Source organism: Athene noctua, chromosome 8, assembly GCF_965140245.1.
Source record: "Athene noctua chromosome 8, bAthNoc1.hap1.1, whole genome shotgun sequence".
Classification (NCBI taxonomy): Eukaryota; Metazoa; Chordata; class Aves; order Strigiformes; family Strigidae; genus Athene; species Athene noctua.
Window position 1 is genome coordinate 28,698,503 of NC_134044.1, and position 22,986 is coordinate 28,721,488.

At 43.5% G+C, this 22,986-nt stretch overlaps 1 protein-coding gene and 1 long non-coding RNA gene across 4 annotated transcripts in view; one reads left to right on the forward strand and one right to left on the reverse strand.

Moving 5' to 3' along the window:
• The window catches only part of TIPARP (TCDD inducible poly(ADP-ribose) polymerase), a 42,407-nt gene that overhangs the window by 11,151 nt on the left and 8,270 nt on the right, over positions 1–22,986 (reverse strand). The window contains exons 1-2 of one of the 2 annotated variants that reach the window (XM_074911838.1): positions 13,185–13,558; positions 10,057–11,066 (exon numbers count right to left, since the gene is read on the reverse strand). In XM_074911838.1, the coding sequence (XP_074767939.1) occupies positions 10,057–11,003 (947 nt within the window). In that variant the 5' untranslated portion in view covers positions 11,004–11,066; positions 13,185–13,558. Of the gene's footprint in view, positions 1–10,056; positions 11,067–13,184; positions 13,559–22,986 lie in introns of those variants that run through there. The other variant, XM_074911839.1, reaches the window with a different exon arrangement.
• On the forward strand, positions 13,859–19,083 carry LOC141962996 (uncharacterized). 2 transcript variants are annotated; one of them, XR_012634032.1, is made up of 2 exons: positions 13,859–14,825; positions 18,403–19,083. It is a non-coding gene; the product is annotated as an uncharacterized LOC141962996 (long non-coding RNA). The 2 variants fall into 2 exon arrangements; XR_012634033.1 differs by having other exon boundaries at positions 13,859–14,793.

Below are 22,986 nucleotides of genomic sequence, written 5' to 3' on the forward strand. Positions count from 1 at the left end.
GAAAACTTCACATACAATTCCAGTAGAACAAACTGCGGTAAGTTTTTTCCTACAACATCTGTGCACAGCTAAGGGTGCATTTACCTATCTCCTAACAGTCTGTTGAAGATTTATAACTCTGGCAGCTAAATGACAGCTTACAGTGAAAACAGCTTCCCTGAAAACTCTTCTGCAAAAGCTGTACAGAATGTGCCAAATTATTTCTCAGTACTGAAAAATGTAACGATTATCTGCTGTTTGGAATTTTTTACATTTTTGTAGCTCACTGTTTCTGCCTCTCCTCTATCAGATTCCCCTCCTCTGTAAGCAACTGAGGGCAGGATGGTCATCGCCCAGTGACTTACTCCGACGGTTCTGGCATCAAGCACCAAACCAGCTGATTACCACCCCTGCAAACATTCTTCTTGAAAGCCCATGTACAATACAACAGTAAGTGCTGCGACACCTCCCACACCCTTACCACTGGCTTTCAGCTTGTTGAATACAAATCCATCACTCTTCACTTAACGGTGGGGACACCGGCTCTGGGCAGTTGCTACCTGGGTTTACTTAAAAGTTTCTCTCAGAGGAAGAACTGCAGCTTGGAACCCAAAAAAAGCTCTAATTATTTCCTGAAGGAAAAAATGTGGTCGAGATATTTCTTGGCATGGTACTCTCTATCCATTTCCCTTAGCTGTGAATAGGGAAAGGTTCAGCAGTTTCAGGATGTAACAGCATAATCTTCCTCAAACTCTAACTTCTGTTAATTTAGGGATGCTTTAAAAATGGTATTTTTATTTTTCAAGTCGTTTAAGTGTTTAGAATGCTACTGCCCATTGATTTTAACAGAAAATTAAGTAACCAAATATCTAAACACTCCGAAATCTATACAAGTGTTTTATTTTTTCCCTTAATACTTTAACTAAAAACTTTAAACTCCACACGTTTTCTACCTAACAATAAATTATTCAGAATAACACTGTATTATTTTATACAGCTGAAAATTTTAGACAACTGCATTTAAGTGACTGCATCTGAAAAACACACTGTGTGCCCAAAAGCCTACCTGTTTCTTTTTTCCCTAATTATAACATTGTGAATAAGATACTCTTTCACAAAAAACCCTGATTCACATAAAATATCTATTACTCCAATGCTCATTTATATTCTTTAACAGTGCATTTCTCTATTCAGAAGCATTAACTTCTTCAAATTATAACATTTACTGGCTTTTAAGCTCTGAAATCCTAAAATATATTTAGCAAAGTTGTTTAATAATAGCTCTTCAGTTAAAGCACTTCCTCCGTATACTAAAAAGCCTATTACCGGCTTACATAATGCAAAGCCATGAAAAAAAATGAACTGTGATTACAGCAAGTGATTGCGTGATTACATTCCTGCCTTCAGCTTTAAGACACCAGTGATGAAAGCAAATGTGACAACTGCACCTCTCAGCTGCCCGAGGCCTAAATACAGGCAAAAGACCCCAAATTTAGGGTTCAAGAACAGTAAGAATGCGAGATGCCCAAGGTTACGTCTGGCATGTTCTTTACCGTAACATCACTTTTTCTTCAATACAGTGCAATGATTTACTACTACCGAGGTACAGCATACGCTACCTAAAGTAGATGTATAGATTATGGGTAACATATCGATTGGGAGAGGGAAAACCCCCCAGCAAGGCACACACACCACCTTGTTTCGTGCCCTGAAGGGAGCACGAGAGAACACACAAGGCGGTGTGGGCCCGTGACTGCACGGCCAACGCACCTCCGGGAGATGCCACGTGCCACAGCCATGAAACACTCGGGTGCTGTGAGGATGACAGCGGCAGAACACGCACACAAACCCAGCAATTAAAATCCTTTCTGGGGCACAGGGGTGAAACAGGCCCCTCCCAACACTTCCTCTGCGCCGTCTCCAGAAGACGAGCTCCGTAAGAGGGGCCCGTCGCTCTTTATACTTTTCTTGGGCAGTTTGTGTTCAGGAAAAGGACAGTTTTGTAGCTGACATGATAAAAAAAATAATCTAGTGCTGTTACTCATGGACTTCGAAGCCTCTGACTGGAAATATCAGTCTGGAGAAGAGCAGGAAGGAGATGATGATGTCTGTAGTTTGTCAGATGTTTGGGAAACAGGAGATGTGTTCAAATACCTTGGTGGGGCAAAGCGTTACTCCCACTGCCTCCGTGCATCACGCGGCAGGAACAGCCTTCAGTACAGCTTGAAGCAAGTAATACAAACAATGCTGTCTTTTCCTACAGAAAAGTGTATTAAAACCTCTCTAAAAACACAATAAAACTTCGTCTCATCTCGCTTCTGAGGTAGGAAATCACTATCCCCATTTTTCCCTGGGAAAGACAGATACACAGAGACTAAAACTGCTTCTCCAAAGAGCCCCAGAGGATCTGCGACAGAGGTGGGAACAGAGATTTCTCAAGAACTTCTCTTTACCGACTAACCAAATAAAGGCCTCTATTTATACAAATAAAGCACTTCAACAGAATTATTTGCAGTGAAAAAATAAGCACATTGAACTCTCTCAAGAACACAGCACACAACCCCAGCGCAGTTCAAAGTAAAATTCCACGAGTGCTTTCAATAGCAGAACCTGGTTCCTTAGATAAATTAACATTTTCTCTGTACCCTAAGTAACACAAAAACATAATCTCTTCAGAACACTGAACTGAGTAGGTACCCTGATTAGCAAGTTACACCATTCAAGTCTTTTTTCAGATGAATGTGGCCTGCTAAAACAAGGCTATTTGGGCCCACTCTTCCTTGCACCCTTCTGAAGAACTTCAGCCTGCCGTGTGAATCATCTGTGTTCTTTCCATTCAGTAAGGCAAACGTTTGCTAGATGTTATGTACAAATAGGTGACTAGAAGAAATATTTTTGTGCTATGAAAATGCATGTGGTTTCGAACTCTTCTCCTAAGTTCAGTTATATGTCATGAGCCTTACCACAACCAGGGTTCAGAAAAAAAAGAAACCTAGCAATCAGCAAAGGTCTGTACAGGAAATGAAACTTGGTTCCCATCAGAACAGCTGTGATACAAAGCAAGACTGAGAGTTAAACACCACTTAGATGATGATGAAAACTGTTGGTTTTCTCTCTCTGACTAAACCAGTTCCTCTCTGCAATAGCAACAACCTGTAAGGGGAACAAATGAACTGAAAAGATCCCAACAGGTACAAAACCCTTTTGTGCTTAAGTTTGAAAGATTAGTCAAATTGAACTCAGTTCCTGTAGGAGATATAAGTCAGGCATTTCCATTCTGCAAAATCAGCAGTATTTCATGTTATTTGTAGCAAACAGTTGTTTGAAGTTGCAGGCTGTAGCCCAGCTTTATGTGAGGGACCAAGTGTTTAAACTCCACCGTAAGAAACAAAACTTCACTTAAAAGTATATTGTCTTAATAAGATCTTTCTTTTAAAGCAAAGTTATTGAAATAGGAAAATCAGAACTTAGACAACAGCAGCCAAAATTTGCTCCCATCAAAACCAATACTGATTCCATGGGAAGTTGCAGTAAGCAAGGGCCAGGTAACGCTCACGAAGGGACATTCATCAAACTGCTCTTCACAACACAACAATAAAAATGCAGCCAAATCCTATTTATTGCTGTAAGGAGCGTGAAAGGAAAACAGGAACCTTCCCTCACAGCAGCAGTGTTTTGCATCAGGGCAAGAACAAAACCAAGCTGGTAAACATGATCCTGCAGTCTTGATGTTATCAGCATCTCATCATCCTTAAACTGAAGAGAGGGGCAGCGGGTGAGAGAGCAGGAAATTAGTTTCATGTTTTACTTAATTTGTTCCCTCACCATGTCACGCTGCTTCTCTCTGCCGTGACTGTAAGCCACGCAGGAGAGGCAGTGAGACAGACTCAGAAAAGAGAAAGGTGCTACGGAGAGATTTACCTCTACACTTAAGAGTCTCCGTCACCAGAGAAAAAAAAAAATCTATCAACAGGGTAATAGCTGTACTGCTTTTCCGGTACTTATTTTCAAAAAAGTTGGAAAGGGAGGTTCTCCTGCCTGCACAACTGGTGACTGTGGGTATTGAAAAAATAATCTTCTCTAATTTTCAGAGTGAGAGTGTCTAGCCTGACTTGCACATTTGTAAATCTGAAAGAACTAGTGGGGCATTGGCGTCCACATACATATACAGCTTAGGTGAAAGCCTGGCTCCAGATCTCTTCTGGCAGGAAAAAAAAAAAAAAAATTAAAAATTCCATCAAGCTCTCTCACGCACACAGATACCATCTCTGGATCAGGAAGTCATTGAGGCATGACTGCTGGAGGATGAGAGACTGTCCTGAGAAGTATGTTTGTTCTGGTGCTGCACTCTTCCCAAGAAACCCCCACTTGGGCACATCTGATCACGAGGCACGGGCTTAAAGCATGGTCCTTTGCAGTGAAGTACTGTTAAATTCTAAAAATCTGTAGCAATGAGGATGTCAAACACACTCCAATCTTCCAGGGATTCCTGCATGTACCATATTTCATAATTCAAATCCAAGTTGCATCTTCTATTTGCAGTAGAGGATAAACATGGATGTCCTTGTCTGAGGTACATTCTGGTTTCAAAGGTCTCCTACCCACACCGGATGAGGATATGTTTTGCAGTGAGTTTTGTTTGTTAGCTTCAATTTTCGTATCGGTAGATGTTTTAGAGACAGCACAAGCACAGCTCTGAGTGGCAACAGAGCTGATACAGGACACAGCTTTCACGCCACGAGAGGCATTTGCTTTCACAGAGCTGCAATAAGCGCTCAGATGGAGCCCCATTTTTCAAAAATGTTCTGCACAGACAAGCCTGCCTTTTTTTTTTTAAGAATTCTATCCAACCTCGGGACTTAAAATACCTCTGAGATTTATGACAAATAATGGAACTGCATCAATTTCATCATACATAACTCTAACATGGACTAGTGACCACCGTTTCTGGATGTTTTGGGTTTGGAATGTTCCATGCAACGTTTCACATCACACGCTCCACATCCAGCTTCCCCCCCCCCAAAAAAAAGGACTCATTTATACATCTGACTATAAGTATGATACTTTAGAATTATTACTCAGCTCAAATCCCTACTGATTTCAACAAGTACGTGTACCAACTAGAAAGGAACTTCACGATCACTGCTCCTGCTAAGCAAATAATTGTAACAGACTCTTTCTGTTCCTCATCCTTACCGAAACGGGCAGGCAGACAATGCTGCAACGCTGTGCCTGCTGGATTACCTGTAAGCAGCTCTTCTGAGCAATCTGTTTCACCAATTATAAATCTTTGTTTCAGAAAGAACTGTTTTATTACCCTAAGTACACAGGGAACAGACTGACCTCAACCTGAAGCCAGGTGACAGCTGTTTCCAAAACCGTAATCTGTTTATTGACGTGAAACAAGAAAAGGGATATATGAGTGATTGCCGATTCCTATGGCAGCTCAGCACAACACTTGTAACTTCCCTAGATTTGTATAACTAGAACCCAATTAGTTTTATTTCATATGTAAATGATACTATAAAGTGGAGCACATGGGAATTCACTGGAGCGTACTATTATAAAGCACAAGGCGAACACTTCTAAAATCTCTTCACATGCTTTTTATTTAGAGTCTCTGTCTTGCATTCCTTCTAGCAAGGAATTAAAAGAAGTTCAAAATCGTTCAGCTGTGTATATTCAAGAAACACCACACACAAAATCGCCAGGCACAGTGAATTTCAGCTGGTTTCTCATCTCCGGTGTTATCAATAACACGAGTTATCTCATACACTGTGGCAGCTGTGCAAATCAGAAAGATAACTTCCTAAATTTAACTATCAATTGGTCAGACCATGTGCAGATGTCCCTGAACGACTGAAATGCTTCCACTGTGCTCTGTAAAATTTTAGAAATCATATAAGAGTATTCTAACAGCATCAGAGAAACAAGTTATCCCATGAACACAAGAACAAAGGAAAACTAGTTTCCTTTTGTCCTTCCTGCTCCTTCCCAGGTCCCTCCATACACCCACTGATAACCCCAGGGGGAATACACAGTATTTACTCTGACTTCATCCAAGAACCATGCCTCTATACTGAGTAATTAGTCAACGGCTCCCAGGCAGAGTATGTACCACTGGAGGTCCACCTGCTTTTCCCTGACTGGAGCCATTTCATTTTGGCCTCTCTCTTCTAGACAGGAGGAGCCATTTCATAAAACTGAAGAGAAATTACCAAAAAAAAAAAAAAAAAAAAAAAATCAAAGCAACTATGAGAAGCTGCTGTTTCACATGAGCTGGGGTACGCTGGGGTACACGTAGCTGAACAGACGCTGCAGTTCCCATGGCACACAGGGATGTCTCTGCCAACAGAAGGGGGGGAATTTTCAGCCAAAGAGGGGGAACTGATGGGTCAGGAACTGCAGAGTTGTTTTAGACAAATCCTCGTGTAATCAGTGATGGTGTTGCTTATTTTGAAAAGCAACATATGCATGATCGGACAGGTGTGTGTGTGTGGGGGAAAACCTGCTCAGTTCTGCAGCCAAGTATTTCCCCTTACTAAAGAGCATCTTAAAATATCCCAGCTTGGGTACTCTCATGCTGGAAAGCAGCACTTGGCATTGTTCTCTCTAAAAGTTCGCCGCAAGCTGGAACTTCTCCAGGGCCTCTCCTCACATGCATGAAGAAATCTGAGCGCTTCTAAGTATTTTAACCTGCTTAAGTTCATATTCTCCCATTTGTTTCGATAGCTTGGCGTTTGGCTCTAAATACCTGACAGCCTTAAGAAAGAAAATTAAGAAAAAAAATATAAACCATTTACGATAAAGTTTTCTATTCAGTTTGAGGCCAAACTGCAGTAAGTATTGGTAGTCGTATTACAAAGTTGTATTACAAAGAAGTAACTAAAACAAGGTTTACCACTTCTCCTTCTTTAAGATCGTGTTCCCTTAGGTGAAAGGCAACAACTTGATGCATATTTTACATTACTCATCTCACTAACATTAAGATGAAGAAAGCTTTATATAAATAGCTACTTGAAGAACATCATATTTGAATTTAGAGCTTATTCTCTAATTGAGCCAACAGCTCAACACTTTCTTGAACGGCCCAACTTTCTTGGAGCAGCACACAATGGCAATATTATGTATGCAGACTGTAATCATCACTTACTATGCCCTGTAAAATGTGTTTAAAACAAAGGAGAATAAACAACTACCACCCACTGGTTGTCAGGCTGGCTTCTGCACGGCCTTTCTTGGACATGCAAACTGCTGAACAGACATTTCCTTGTATGCAATCTGTATAGATAGGCCTGTAAAGCTAGTCTGACCACAAGAGATTAATAGCTTTAGCCAAATAATGCGGTAACCATGTGAACGATGAGCTGTTCTAGCATGTTTGCGAGCCTCTCAGCAAGGTTCAACACGCTGTTATCTGCATCTTGTTGCCAGGAGACACAACATCGCCCGGGAACACAAGGGAAGCCAGGTTGCAGTGACCACCAGTGAACTCCACGAGGAGTCACGGCGAGTCCGAGCGGTGCACATGGGAAGGTTTAGCAGGTTCTTCTGATACAAGATGATGTTGCGTAAAAAGAAACTGGTGACGATACACAGTAAAAACGTTTACCCCCCACTTCAAAATCTATCTTAAAACCGTGTTAAGTCCAAGTTTTAGGGCTATCAGATTCAATGTTTGCAATCAGAAGCTCTAGTCTTAACAAAAGTTTCACTCCTAGGTTCTCACTGATATTTGTCCACAAACACGAAGCTTTTCCAAGGGGTGAAACACATACAAGAGTTACAGAAACTCTCAATTTGTTGTTCCGTGGTAAGCAGATATTATAAATTCACAAGTCATCCAACCTTGCACTGGGGCATGATTTTGCAGCACTGGCTGAAGCAAAGATCTTCACAATGTCTTTTAAGAGAAGGAAGAAGAGTACAGGCTAGAGAATTAGCAGCTCGAAACAGGATTTAGTTAGAAAATACTGGTGTTTAAAATCATTTCAGCCACTTTTTTTCAGACTACTTTTACCTAAAGAAACCAGGTCGGCAGACACTCACTGGGCAGCCAGTTCCACTCAACAAGATGAACCCAGTTTGTATTGCCAGAACCCGCCTCCCCTTCCAGAGCTGAGTTTCAGGCCGATTGCAGAATCCGCAGCAGAGCCCTGACCCAGCACACCTGGGTTTTCAGAGATCACACTGTTTCTCTGACTTCACTCACGGTAACAGAATGTCATGTGTCTGCCAACACATCCGCGAAGCTTCTTCCCGACTGGCTCAGACAGACAGAAACTCTGTGTACCAAGAGACCAAAATACCCACCAGACTGGAAACCTGCAAAGTAAGTGTAAAGGCGGACGAGGCTATTCAGCCAATTTTACAGGCTGGAGATGACTAAGCAATTATGAAGCATTGTTTCTTTTAAAATTAATCATTCTTAACTCCATCATTTAGAACCCGTAGATCATGTGCGTAGCGATGGATTCTGTGATACAGGCTTCAAAAGGAAAACTTTTTACTCGTTCGTACAGAGCTCAAATTTAAATTACTTGCATGGGCTTGTCTTATTTTTACATTTGCTGTTTTGTTTTCAGAAACCATTTAAAATACTTGGAAAAAATGAAAGTTTCTCTGTTGTAAAATACAGCAAACCTTATCTGCTGTGCAGTTGCAAGATTTTTAATTTTTTTTAAAACAGACTGGCATATTTTTTCAAGACAATTCTATAAAATATGATTATCCTCTACTACATAGAACTTATTTCTTCACTCTCATTTTCAGTGCGGGTTATCTATGTTCTGTTACTGCCTTCAGTAAAAAGGATGGATCCGTAGCCTAATGGAGCCTGAGTTTTAGTCCCTAATCCAGTGTCCATTTAGGTGAAAGTAAAGACTCACATTGACTTTAAGCATTAGATGGGGTCTCTGGTGCCCAATGAGAAGTCTCACCACAGTAAATGAAAACTAAAACATTAAGGAAGAAGGGATATACTTTCTTCAGGAAGTGGAAGGAAGAAGAGGCAGAGAGAACAAATCCACAAGGACTCAGACAGCAACGGCAACCTGAAGCTTTTACTACCCAACTCCAGAAGTGTTGCTTTGAACTGACTGTGACTGGAATGAGTTGTACCAGGCTTACAGATTATGGCAGGGCAGATAAGATATGAGAAACCTGCATTGTATGCTTCCTCCAGGGGAAAAAAAAAAAAAAAAAAGAAGAGCAGTCTACACCCTGCACGCACAAGAACATGGACTGTGTAGATGTGACAAACTTGTAAACATCAGCACTCCCCACTACTATTCAAAATGGAACCTGCATTATAAAAGTTGAAGAAGTTTTGGTTTGGACCTCAGGGTGCAGGATCAAGCCTAAACTGATAACATAAAGCTGTTTTCTCATTTCAGAAAATGAGAAGATAAACACTACTGTACAGAGAGGAAACAACTTCTAATGAATGACAACATTTTTAGATGGCAACTTAAACAGATCATCATTTCTGAATGTACTGCTCAGGTTGTCCATAGTGAACGAGCTGAAACAACATCACCATATGTTATCAACTACATGGAATTTCCAGTCAAAGGACTTAGCAGAGCACCTATCTGATTTTAGTTGCTTAGAATGTAATTATGAAAACTGTGCTTGGAGCGCATACAGCCAAGCTGGACTCACAGGGACAAAAAGCAACTGCTCTATTATTCCTCTTTCAATTGCTGCAAAGGCTCATTCATGCTGTCACTTTTTCTAATACAGAGAAAAGACTAATTAGGAACGTCGAGAACAAGTACAATGTTACACAACAGTCTCCCTCAACTCTCTCAGTTTCTACAGAGCTGAAGTTGTTTTATTTCACACGCTCCAAAGTCCTTCAGCTTCAAAGAATATTTTTCAGATGCTAAAGAGGAGCTTTAATAGGTGTGCAAGAATTTTCTCTTGTGGCAAACGTGCTAGATATTGTTCAAGTAACATCATCACAGGGTTTGTAAAACACTTGTACACGAAACATCAGGAAAAAAGAACACACAGAGTTATAATTCTGCGCCACTGCTCAGTTAAGCACACCTGCTAGTAAATTCAGCTACCTACCGATACTTCACTTTGATCCGATCATTGTCAGGGTTGCAGTAGAGTCTTTCCAGATGCTCCTGGGAATCATTGGTCACACTCTGCCAACTCTGGGTTGCTGTCCTTCTCACTTGCCAATGATAAGGCAAGACTGTGTGATGTTTGGGACAATCGCTGCCATAAACACAAGTGCCCTGGAGAAAATCCACACAGATTTCTATTCCATCTTCCTGATGGGTGTGATATTGCAGCTGGTTCAAGAGTTCAAACACCAGATCAAGAGAAGCTTCTTCACTTTTATCCTGGAATATCCCAGCACTGAATTTATTGCTTGGGTTCAAATTGTATTGCATGGGACAGCTATTCTCTTGGAATAAGCCAGATGTGTAACTTTCCAGAATCTTGTCTGGGAACAAAGGACAAGCTGCACCATCACTAGCAGCTGGGTGCAAAGGATGATCCCGGAATGATTCATTATTATTATTATTATTATCAGCAGTAGTTCCAGGAGTAGTTTCTGGTGAGAAGCCTTGCTCTCCCGACTGGACGTCCTGCCCAGGATGCCCAGAAGAAGGACAAGCTACTGGCAACTGACTCTGCACATCTGGGGCTGTTGGCACCAGCACAGTCACATTATTTTCTGGTTGGGGGCAAGAAGTACTGAGGTCCAGAGTCTTTTTCACAGCAGGTTCACATAAATCGCTATGACCACCACTTTGGCCTCGGGGCACAAAGACCCTATCCAAGGTCCCAGCTCCCAGCAAACTGGTAAAGATTGGCCGCAAAGCCCGGAGAGTTTCTGTGTCCAGTCTCTTCTGCACTTGCTGCTTCTTCTTGAAGCATGGCTTCACTGGTGGTATCTTTTCAGACAGTCTTATCTGAGGAGGAAAGTCCTCTGCAGGAGGGCACTTCATTCCTGGGCAGTGAGCCTGTGGCACAACACACGCTGGCTTTGGTTCGGTGTCCATCAGACACAGACTTTGCTCTCTCCAAATCACTTTCAAATGTCCCAGAGCCTCACAAGAATCAATCTAGGGCAGAAAGGAAAACAAGACAGTTAATCTCTCTAATTGCTCATGGTTGACACGAACAAGATCACCCCTGGAGAGGATTTCGAGCCAGCAACAGCAAACTCCTCCCTTCTCTGTGACTGTGGGTAGCCCCTAGGCACGTAAAGCATGAAACCAGCTAAACTCCGGCTAATTAATCCCAAACACACACTCATCGTCCTCTCACACATGAAATCTCAGAGACACTCAGGCACGCACACACAGTCCCCGTGGGGGGGGGAGCAGGAAAGGGGGATGGTCTGATGCCCTCCTCCTTGTGATGATGTTTAATAATAAACAGCGCTTTAGTTCATTATATTCCACAAAAGTGAACACTGCATTGTTCATTTTTATGCCTCCCTCGCACACAGAGCAGCAGCATTAAGCAGGCACGCCGCCCTGAATGTTCCCACCGCAATTAAACATTCATGCTGCATTTCTTCTCCCACCAGATAACCGGGCAGACGCACGCACTCCCAGTCCATCCACACGGATCTTCCCTCACACAATCTCACACACCCTCCCAGCAGCATCGGCGGAGAACTCCTGGTTTTGACTTAAACGCAGAGCAAACTTCATACTGACTTCACCAGGGGCCAGGATTTCATCCTTGGGTTTTTTTAGACACGGGAATTCAAGGGCTTACACCCTGTTCCTCCTGCTACAGCCTCATCCGTGTCCAGACACTCCCACTTCACCCACAGCCGTTCTCACATGCCCACACACACTCTCACACTGACTCAGATGCGCAGCCTGCACCCCGTCACCCTGCTGTGACACACCGAGTTCAGCTGCCTCCTCCGAGGCGAGGCAACAAGAATTAAAACCGGGCAGCGAAGAAAACAAAAGGCAGCTAGTTAGTTACTCAGGAACAGAGAAAAAGATTTATTTGCAAGAGGAAAAATTTTTTTCTCCTACGGTACAAATAAATAGCACGTCTCGTACGTCACCAGAAAGCAAGCTCTATACCTTTTAATCAGGAATCTTGTAATATTTGATTACATTTAATTAAACCCTCTTCAATCTCCTTGCACGTAACCTCAAAGCTCAGAGTGGGGCACGTTCAGGATTACTTCCTGGATAAACGCATTCCAAGCAAAGTAACTTCTCATTTCAAAACAAAATCCCACAAAACAGAAAATTTGGCAAGGATTTACTACTACTGACGATTTTCTCTGGAAAATTTCTCACCCGGTCTTCCTTATTTTGGAACATTCATTTATAAGGCTTTTGCATTACCCTAGGAAACAGCACGTCAGGGTTGCCAGGAAAAAGGGAAAAAAAAAATAATAAAGTTGTACCTCTCCAGTTTTCCATTTTTAAATTAAAAGAAACTGGTATATTTGTTTGCCAGTTAAACTCCAAAATGACTGGTATCTCTGTTACTCTTCCAGAGACATATCAGGCAATTCTCTTTCGAAACCACCAAGGGTACTTTAAATCCTCAAGTAACTTCAGAGGTTTAAAAATCCTCAGCTCCGAACGGGATCAGATGCTTCAGCTCATCGTGCCCAGGTTTAACAGCCCCTGCCATACGCAAGAGGATCTCCCGGGGTGCGAGAAGCCCTGCTGTGCTGAGGAGCTAAATAAGTGACTTCTGGTCTTTTTTCAGCCACATCTTTAACGCTATTTGCAATAAATATTGTTAACAATCTCTTGATGAGCATTTAAGTTTTGCTGCTATTTTTAAAGAACTGCCTTACTGCATAGAGCCGAATCCCCCAACTCTAAAAATAGCAAGCGGCAAGAGTGAAGACTACCAGAATTTGGTGGCGTCTCTATTTCAGCGTTTTAACATCCCAGATCAGTCGCTACTATTTAGAACCGACATTCCCAGCCACCAAGAGCAATGCTATGTCCGCACAACGTCTTTCACCAGAGGCAGATCCCTCGGTGGGAGATTTCAGTCCCCAAGTACTCGCCCTCTCACGCGAACCACACCTCCTTGGCTAAAGAACGCAAGTCTGCTGGTCTTAAATAAATTTTAAAAGAAGAATAAAGAGGAAAAGCAGCGGCTCAAAGACCAAACCTAACACCGACCAAAGCCCAGCCTGGCGGACAGACCGCCCGGCAACTTCCCGCGGTCCCCCCAAAACCTACCGCCCTGTGCTGCCCTGGAGCGCCAGTCCTGCCGCCGGCCCCGGTTCCAGGACACCTTCAAAACAAGATCAGTCTTCTGGGGGCGGGGGAAATAAAAAAAAAAACAAATGGATCGCTGCAGCCGGCCGCTCGCACGCCAGTTCTTTCCGCCTTAAAAACGCAGAATCGCCGGTGTGTGCGGGCGCAGGTCCCCGGGTGCTCCTGGAGCTGCCGTCGGGGCTCCCAAGAGGCGGCGGTGCGGGCGGGGGGCAGGCAGGGGGGCGGGGGGGGCCCGGCGTTGCGGGGAGCGGCAGCCGGGCTCAGGGCCGCCCTGCCCGCCCAGCGGTAGGGGCCAGGCCGCCCATCCCGCCCCGCAAAAGCTCCTTCTGCTCCTCACATCTTCTCCCCGCCGGTTTAAATAGCGCTTCCCCCCCCCCCCGCCCCCCCGAGCCCGCAGGCAGCGGCCCGGCCCGGCCCGGGGAGGAGCTCGGAGGCGGCGGCGCGGCTGCTCCCCGCCGGCCCTGCCGGGAACGCGGCCCGGCCCGCCCCTCCGCCCGCCCCCCGGCCCCCCCGCTCCGGCCGCTTCCCCGCCGCCCGCCTCCCTCCTCTGCTCCTGCAGCCTCCCTTCCCTTGCCCCGGCAGCCCCCCCCTGCCCCGGCAGCCCCCCCTGCCCCGACAGCCCCCCCCCACCGAGACCAAGCACCCCCCGTCCCCCCCCACTGGTGGCAGCGATCCGCGTCCCCCCGCGTGTCCAAAGCGCCTGTACTGAACCCACAGAAAACGGAAAGCGAAGCGACGAGGTCGCTGCCTACAGTAAAGGGGTAAGAAATTCCTTCGCGTTCGATTTACCAGGCCTCGAGTTTCACCTCCTGTCAACCTCGCGAGCCCCAGCGCCTTCCCAAGGAGGATTTCCTCGGGCAAAAACGAACGAGTCATAGGCCCCTGCCAGCGCCCGGGTGTGCTTGCACGCGAGGAGGGAGCCGCTCCCGAGAACATGCAAGTCCAACACCACGTCAGCCCTCGCAGCTCAAAAGTCACGCAGCACGCTGGAATAAACTGTCCTCGCTCGGGCCAGAGACAGCACTCTCGCCCTCCAAACGTTACTGAATTTCACGGTGGAAGTCTCTCAGAGAACGCTAATTAATGACTAAGAAGCGAAGCAGAAGCCCGTCCTGGAACGAAGTCACCGTGACTCATTTTCTGTACCTACACGGCGTGAGCTCAGCCCCCTTCTGCTGGGGGCTGCCAGGGTTTGGGCCGCGGCAGGTTACTGCCTCTGACACACTGTCAAAAAGAAAGCACCAAGTGCAGCAAATAGAACAGATGACTGTAAATCACTATTTATTTAACACAGCGTAGTTTAGAGGTGGAGTTCGGTAAGAGCACAGTTAAGAGCTTTTGGCCCAAAAGTGCGCCGTTGTGGGTGCCTGTGTGAGGGCACAGCGGTCCCCCCGCTGCTGGAGCAACGGCCCAGGACGCTGCCCGGGCAGAGCACACGCCTGAAGGTCAACAGGCCGTGGCCATCCCTTCACACGGGCTCCACGCCACCGCAAGGAAGGGCATCTGCATCCCTAACTTGGCCAGACAAAATAACTTGTAATAACTAAAGAGATGGAAAACTTCTAAAGAGGTATGGAAGCCAAAATGTCTTGCAAGTAACAGGTAAATAACTTCTAAAGAGGTAAATAACTTCTAAAGAGGTAAATAACTTCTAAAGAGGTAAATAACTTCTAAAGAGGTAAATAACTTCTAAAGAGGTAAAACTGATGTTGCTGGAACACTATATTATTTGTGTTATCGTTTTGTTTTTAAATCCAGTCTTTCATTCCTCGTGCTCAGTGATTTTATGAAATTACATATACAGAAAATACACGCATCTGGGAAGAAAGTGGCGTTTTTAAGATGGCACAAGGTTTACGGCGCGGTTTGAAAACGCTGCACAGCTGCGTTTACAATGCAGGGAGAATATGCCATTTCCACAAACAAATTACAAACATTGAGCTTCGTGCAGTTGGAGCTGACTTCATATAGAATGACACAATAGGGGCTGAGTAAAGAAGGCATCCATATCTACGGGAGCTGAAAACAAATTATCATCTGTAAATTAATTGAACCCTTGAGTGTCTGAAACATCAGACAGGCACAGCCTTACGCTCTGTCTGGACTCGACAAAGCAAGAGCTTTACCAAGCACGGTGACTGGTAATGTGTCATATCCTCATTTAGTGAGAAAGAACCGTATACACGCTTGCATTTATCTTCTATTACCAGAACAGAAATTATCTGTTTGCAACAGCTTCTTTCATGCATGAGATATAAATAAGTAGTGTGTAGTTCAGCCATATGTGCTAAGGTACGCACAACTCCCACTGCAGTGGGACTGAGGATGCAACCGAGGGAAGACAGCGGCCTGCAATAACCATCTTTCTCAAAACGAATGTATAATTAAAGGAAATACATCACCCCGGCAGATCATACACCCATTTCTGAGGCTACCCCACACCAATATATAAAGAAACGATGACCACCATGAACATATGATCTCATTTTTAAACACACATTTGAATCTCAAGCAAGAGAAAGAAAGCTTTAATTATTTCTTTCAGATGGTAAACTGCATCGGAGTGAATGCAGCCATTTACAATTCTGACTTTCAAATAATGGAATAATCAGTATGCACACTTCACTTATTTGCTGATGAAAGAAGGGAAATGTCTTTGACTTAAATGTTCACCATGAAAACAAAGTTCTCGGGCTCCAACACATTTTTTTCTAGTGACAAGACCTCCTTCTCTACCTCAAAACTTGCACAATGAGCATTCTTAACTTCTTATCGCACAGCCCATTACAGGAAGGTTAACTGTCCCTTCCTGATGTTTTATATGAAGTGCAGTCAGCCACTGGTGGGAACTGGAAGGATGCTGGGGAACCCGTGGCACGCCAAAGGTGTGCTGCATCTTCCTCTGAAGCCCTTCCATCCTGAGTCTGTTGCACAGATTCTTGCTCTGCATTTTCAGCCAGAAGGGAAAGGGAAAGGAACAGTCACTGCCACAAACTCTTATTTTAGCTCCACGTATTTCTGCCAGACGATCCAGCAGAAAGCTGTTAGACTCCACGTTCTCCATCTTCCACCACCCCTCCCCTCCCAACAGGAGTGGTGTATAACACCATTTTAAAATCAGGCAACAGCACAAAGGTTCCAGTATAACCCAATTAATATAAAGATCCAGAAATGAAAGTCTTAACTTTTTCCACAGTTACATTTCACACGTTCTCAGGACGCCTTTACCCTGCAAACGGCCTCTTGAGGACCTTTGTTAGCCTGCTCTAGTGGAGCACTCCACACATTATGGAAGAAACAGTGAGAAACTGCTGTCGACTTATTTTTCAAGGGAAAGTAAAGGCTCTTGAAGGAAGGTTGAAAAAGAGGGCCACAGTGATGCTAGATGTGCCCACTTGCAGTAACACACAAGGGAAAAGCTCTGGTTCTCGTAAAACTGAGCTCGGTTAAAAGATCCTCTGCCATCGAACCAGAGGGAAAAATTGTTGGCAGTGGCTGGCAGTGGGTGTGGGGAAGCCCTCCCAGTAAAGATTAACAATCCCTGCGGGTGCAGTTTGGGGGATGGCGTGGCTTGGTATTTCAGAGAGCAACACCAATGCAGTATATAGACCAACCTGTTTTAAACCCTTTTTCTCCTGATTCTTTGTAACCAGGAAAAGAAGTTAACAAAGCTAAAAATTCTCCCCTGACTTCAGGATATCTTTCTAAACTGCACTATCTAGTACAGTCAACTGTCCAAAACTTTTAACATTTCAAAATGAAATATTATTCTATTATAAATCATATTTATATAAATATTATATAAAGATATAAATATTATAGAGCAGGTGAACATTGAAACTACTGAAAAGGCAGGATGTTACGTGGTGATATGTGGCCACATCTTTCCATAGTATCTAAGGCTGCCTTTCCAGAAAAAGTCATTCAAGGCCATCCTGCAAACTCATCAGTGCTGCGAAACTACTTTTCATTCATAGTACGATAATTAATTTAATTTACAGTCTGATAATCACAAAACCACTGTTATCATTTCAAGATCTTGCTAATCAACACAAAAGTTGCATGACTGAAACTCATGCTTGCAAAAAGTTATATTGATGGGAAGGTAACATCTTGAGATCACACGTAACACTGTTCTTAGGTGGTCTTCACCGATTTCAAGGCATCAAAAAATTCCTCTTGGGAGGAATCTCAGTGCTACTGTTCCCAAGGTGCTTATACCCTGTATGTCTAAAATAATCTGCCTCACTTCACACTGCACATCAAGGACAGAATGAAGTTGACTTCAGTAGTATGAGAGTTTCCTCCAAGAGCTTCTCTATCATTTGTCCGATTTAATCAATCACTACATAACATTTTACTTTTTTTTTAAAAAACTGCTTTTTAGTGCTGCATTTTCCACTACATATAAGTAAAGAAATCAGTACATATTACTACATAAAATACTGAAATCTACAGTTCCAGGCTTTTTTTTTCCTTATTATTAATCAATATTTTCTTAATTGTCTGCTCTAACAATTAAGCAAAAGTACAAAATGAGACATATTCAAGGTTAATCAGCAAGTCAGTGGCAACTGGAAGAGGATTTGACTTACACAACAGCACCTGACACACTGGATCAAGCATTCAGCACTTCAAAGTCAAAGAGAACACACAAATGTACATGCCTCTTTCTTTGCTGCGTAGCAGCGGGTATGAATGCAGAAAATAAGGAATGAAAGTTGTTGTTCTTAAGCTATTGAATCATTATTTGCAGTAGGAAGCAGTCACACCACCTTTATTTTAGTAAAAATACTAAACTTCTGACTTTAATTTATCAGTGGAAAAACAATCCATCTATTAATGTTTTATAGTACTGAACAAAAGATGTACATTTATCACAGAAATCAATATGAAACTCAGGAATTCATTTATGTAGTTAATTTTTATGGCAATGCTTTAAAATTAACCAAGTAAATGTTTTTTTTCCATGTTCACCCTGTTATCAAGATGTGCTAACCTTTCCATACTTATTAGACTTTTGCAGTAGTCCATTTTTCATAATATGTCAACTTACTATACTAGATTTCTTTTTTCTCCAAAGTTGCATCATTAAATATTTATAATTTTTATTTTCTGTGCGTATTTCTATCCTCCCTCTTAATACTAAGACTGCTAATTTTTTTTTTTTTTTTTAAAGTGACAAAAGCCCTTGCTTGAAGGTGAGATAATGCAAGCCAGCTTTCACTAATGAAGAGAGAGGAGGGCAGCAAAGGTTTTCTCAACACCAGCACCCCGGTGGCCTTTGCCACAGTGACACCCAGTGGGATACATCTTGCTTTGGGCCATCCTGAAGATCAGGAGGGCAGAAATTTCAAGGTCCAAACATACTGAGATGCAATTTTCTATTAATTAAAGTCTCCCTCCCCTGGCCAGGCTGGTACATCTAACTCCAGGTCAGAGGGAGGGCCTCCGGGGAGTGGTAAATGCTTCATGCCGGACCCGAGGAAAGAAGCTGGGACTCGACTTTGCTTTGAGGTGCAGAGGGGGGCATCTGTGTTGTATATCTATGTTTTTAACAATGGCTGACCTCCAGACACTGTCAGAATGAAGGATTGCTTCTGAAAACACCATTATATTCAGAGCAAGATGATCAGTAAGTAAATAACTAGAGTAATTACTACTCCCCCTTGTGCCCTATTGCTGTCAGATAGAGCCAGGAATCTCCGATAACCAAGCAGTATTGCGTATCTGACTGGTAGATGCATTTGGCTCTGTGGAGGACAGCAATAACCTAGAACCACAGTGTTTTTAAGAAAAATAAACACACACATTATTCTTCTGGTACTGTCCACAAACAAGTGAAAAAAAAAAACCCTCATCTGCTTACATGTGCTAACACCAGAACCAGGTATAAGTAGAAGAAGGTGGCCAGTTTATAATCTTTAAAATAAAAATCTTCTTGCTAGTTAAATGACATTCACTGTGTGCTGTTTTTTTTTCCTTAGTAAAACCTCATATTCTTCTCTTTCACATTGCTCAAAAGAGAAGTGTCAAAACTAGAGTAGTTCCAATTATTAGTAAATGAAACCTTTTGAATCCAGACCCAACTTTTACATTTGCAGCTAGCAATAACAAAAATCAGACTGGTCTCAAATTCACCTTCTTTTAATATCTTGTGCTAGTAATTAAAAGCTTTAAAAAGACACCATTCTGTTTCTCTTATTTAATAAAACCTGAAAGTTTGCAAAAAAATTTCTCAGAAAAAAAAAAACTGTATTACACATATGAATATCACCACACTTCTAGCGATTTTGCTGACTATCAGAATTGTATCTCTAAGTGATTTATGATTCATGTATTTGGACAGAGAATGTATGATTCAAAAGCAGGCCCTTTTCTTGGAAAATCTGTTGAGGTTAATCATTTCTGCAGAGGTATCTTACTACCCTAGGACTGCAGTCAGAGAGGAATGGGCCTAGAACTTTGGCCTACACATGCAGCAGAACACTTAATGCTTTTAGTGTATCAGTACAGTAACATTATACAATTTAAGATGAAGTGTTACTAAGAGTTCCTGTCTATCTTATGAAACAAGAAATAAGTTTATCACAAAATAGAAACAGAAAAAAAAATTGTATCAGTCATGCTGAAGTCAGCAGTCTTTCGAGAAGTCGTCTTTCTAAGTGGAGTTTTCTTCTGCAGCTGTACTAACCAGGGTTGTACCAGTTCGAGAGAAAAAATTAATGATGCTTCAAAACAAAAATTTAAAAAAAAATCCAAACCCCTTATTCTTCAAGTTCACACAGTGAGCATTTGCAGGGGATCAGGCACGAGTTAGGAACAGGTAACACATTTCAGTACCCTAAAAAAAAGCCCTGAACATCTGCACAGCATTTTGTGACAGGAATCTGAAGACAGCCTTTCCCCAGCGTGAGCGGGACTTCGGGAAACTCACCGCTTGCTCAGCGTTGAACTTCTTGACTTGCTCACCCACAAAGCATCAGATCCACTCATGTCTCGGATACAGCCCGGAGAGACACCGGGACATCAGTGACTAAAGCACCCATCCAATTTTGAAGTTTAGATACCCGAGTTCATACATAAAATAGAAAATTCACCCACAATGGGGACTTGCTCATTCTGTTTACCCGAGATTCTGTTGAACGGGTGCACCCTCTTGTGGAAGACTCTTAGATCAGTGTAAACCCCGTAGATTTACCAAAGGCCCAGGCACCATGCATCCTTAACTAACAGAAGCAACATAAATTGATTCCTATAATACCATGTAACTTTTGAGATTTTTTTTTTTGAAGGTTAATTCTAAAACGCTGCTGATTCTCGAACACTCGGATCCTGCCACAAGGCAAGCAGTAACACAGGGGTGGTGGTGCTTTGTTCCTGCTCCTTTGGGCTATTTAAACTAAACAAGAATGGGAATGTTCCTGTGTAAGGCAGTGTGGACAACTAAAATTTAAACCGTTCTAAAATTAACAGCTAGCTCTAACAGACAGGTGTTTTACTATCTACATGCAAATAATGACCATTCTTCAACCAAAAACTCAACAAATTATAAAGGGACACCTGGAAGGTTACATTTCCATAGTATTTTACATCTGAAAAAACAGCCAGGAGCTGCTCCCCACCTTCAGGAGAGCTTTAGTTACCCAGTAAAACACTGATTCTAAAGACCTGCAACACCCTTGCAAAGTTGAAGGTGTGAATGAAGATCTCTGTAGCCATCCCTTGAAAAGGTCAACCCTTACAACATAAAAGGGAGAGGTATTACACACTTGACTGCCCGTTCTATCAAGCTCTGCATGATTCAAACAGCAAGGAGGAAGATAGCAGCATTAACATCTGAAATTAGAAATAAAATAAACGAATGGAAGAAATTAACACTAAATTCCACAAAACATTCTTCTTCTAAGATGCAGTAGATGAACAAAAATCTGAAGCTCAGGAAATACTGTTAACGTTCCAATCCTCAAACTTAATTGTGCCTCCTAAAAATGGCAATAATAATGGAAATTATTCACAAACGTATCACGTGCATCCAACGGGCTAGGCATGGTTCCAGATCAGCTGTAGCAACACAGTCAAGTCTAAGCCTGAGCAACGATACAGAACCATCTGGAAGAAAATGGGGCGAGTCCTTCATTCTGCCTAATACATATGTAAGGAACCAACTAGAAGACACACACACACTGCTTTAGAAATGCTGCGTGGCTTCTTTCAGTCCTGCACACAGTTTGTCTCAGTGTGGACTCCCAGAGCCTCCCTGCTGCGGATATTGTGAGCAGCTGGATGGGTAGTCTGCAGAACACATAAATAAAACCACAGCGTTAGATAATACCATGCAGAAAACAGCAAAATGATTGCTATAATCAGCAGATGTTCTTTGTCTGAAATAGCCTTAAGTGACTATGAGTAGGAGAGATGCTCCGCTCTACGTTTTAGAATGAGAACATGCATTTGAAAGATTATTTCTTTACAGAATAATTATTGTGTGGGAGTGCACTACAAATGCTTTATTTCTAGAATTCAGCAATCTGTGTGTTGCTAAATTCAGCATTCCGGAAGGGTACAGGATATTGCCTGGTTATATTTATTTTGTCCGTGAAGACTTTTTTTTTTTTTTTGCATGTCCTACAGGTTTTTAAATTAGAAAAATCCCCGTAACTTGGACGAATTTTCTCTGACATATAGGTCCAGGCTGAATCTAGCCATGACTGGCTAGCTAGGAAACACAAAGCTAATTCTGTTTTCTGGGGATGGATTAATCTCTAATCTATACCAATACAGCATGAAGTAAATGAATCCGGATCAATTCGATCTGGAGGCAGCTCAAACCTACACCATGCTCTAGACCACCACAGGCATGAATCCACGCTGCTGCTAAGAGCAGTTCCGTTCAGTGGTGCCACAGAAGTTTTGAATTGCTGTTCCGTAACACGGGCTTTACATCAAGCTCAGTAAAGCCAACCTGGAGAAGAACAGACCACCACAGACACCTGAGGGGCTGTCCGTAGTGAGCCTGGCTCCTGTCCTACTCATTAGGTCTAGCTGCACACCAGAGCCCTGGATCCAACACTGCTGCTGCAGAGCACATATCTAGCCACACCTCCACACACCTGGGCATTCCCTGCACAGCTCTCCTGTGAGAGCTTTCTGACCCACCTAGGAAGTGATGCCCTTCTCACTGCTGGCACTGATACACCCAGCCTGACTCTTACAGTATCCCAGAATCATCTAGGTTGGAAAAGCCCTCGCAGCTCCTCCAGCCCAGCCATGACCCTCCCCCTGACCGTTCCCAACTCCCCCAGATCCCTCAGCGCTGGCTCAGCCCGACTCTTCAACCCCTCCAGGGATCCCGGGGACTCCCCCCTGCCCTGGGCAGCCCATTCCAACGCCCAACAGCCCCTTCTGCACAGAAATCCTTCCTCAGAGCCAGCCTGACCCTGCCCTGGGCAGCTTGAGGCCATTCCCTCGGGGCCTGGCGCTGGGGCCTTGGCTCCAGAGACTCATCCCCCCCTCTCTGCCCCCTCCTGGCAGGGAGTTGCAGAGGGCCAGGAGGTCTCCCCTCAGCCTCCTCTTCTCCAGACTGAACCCCCCCAGTTCCCCCAGCCGCTCCCCAGCAGACCTGTGCTCCAGACCCTGCCCCAGCTCCGTTGCCCTTCTCTGGCCACGCTCGAGTCACTCAATGGCCTTTTTGGGGTGAGGGGCCCAAAACTGAACCCAGGAATCGAGGGGCGGCCTCCCCAGTGCCGAGCCCAGGGCTCAG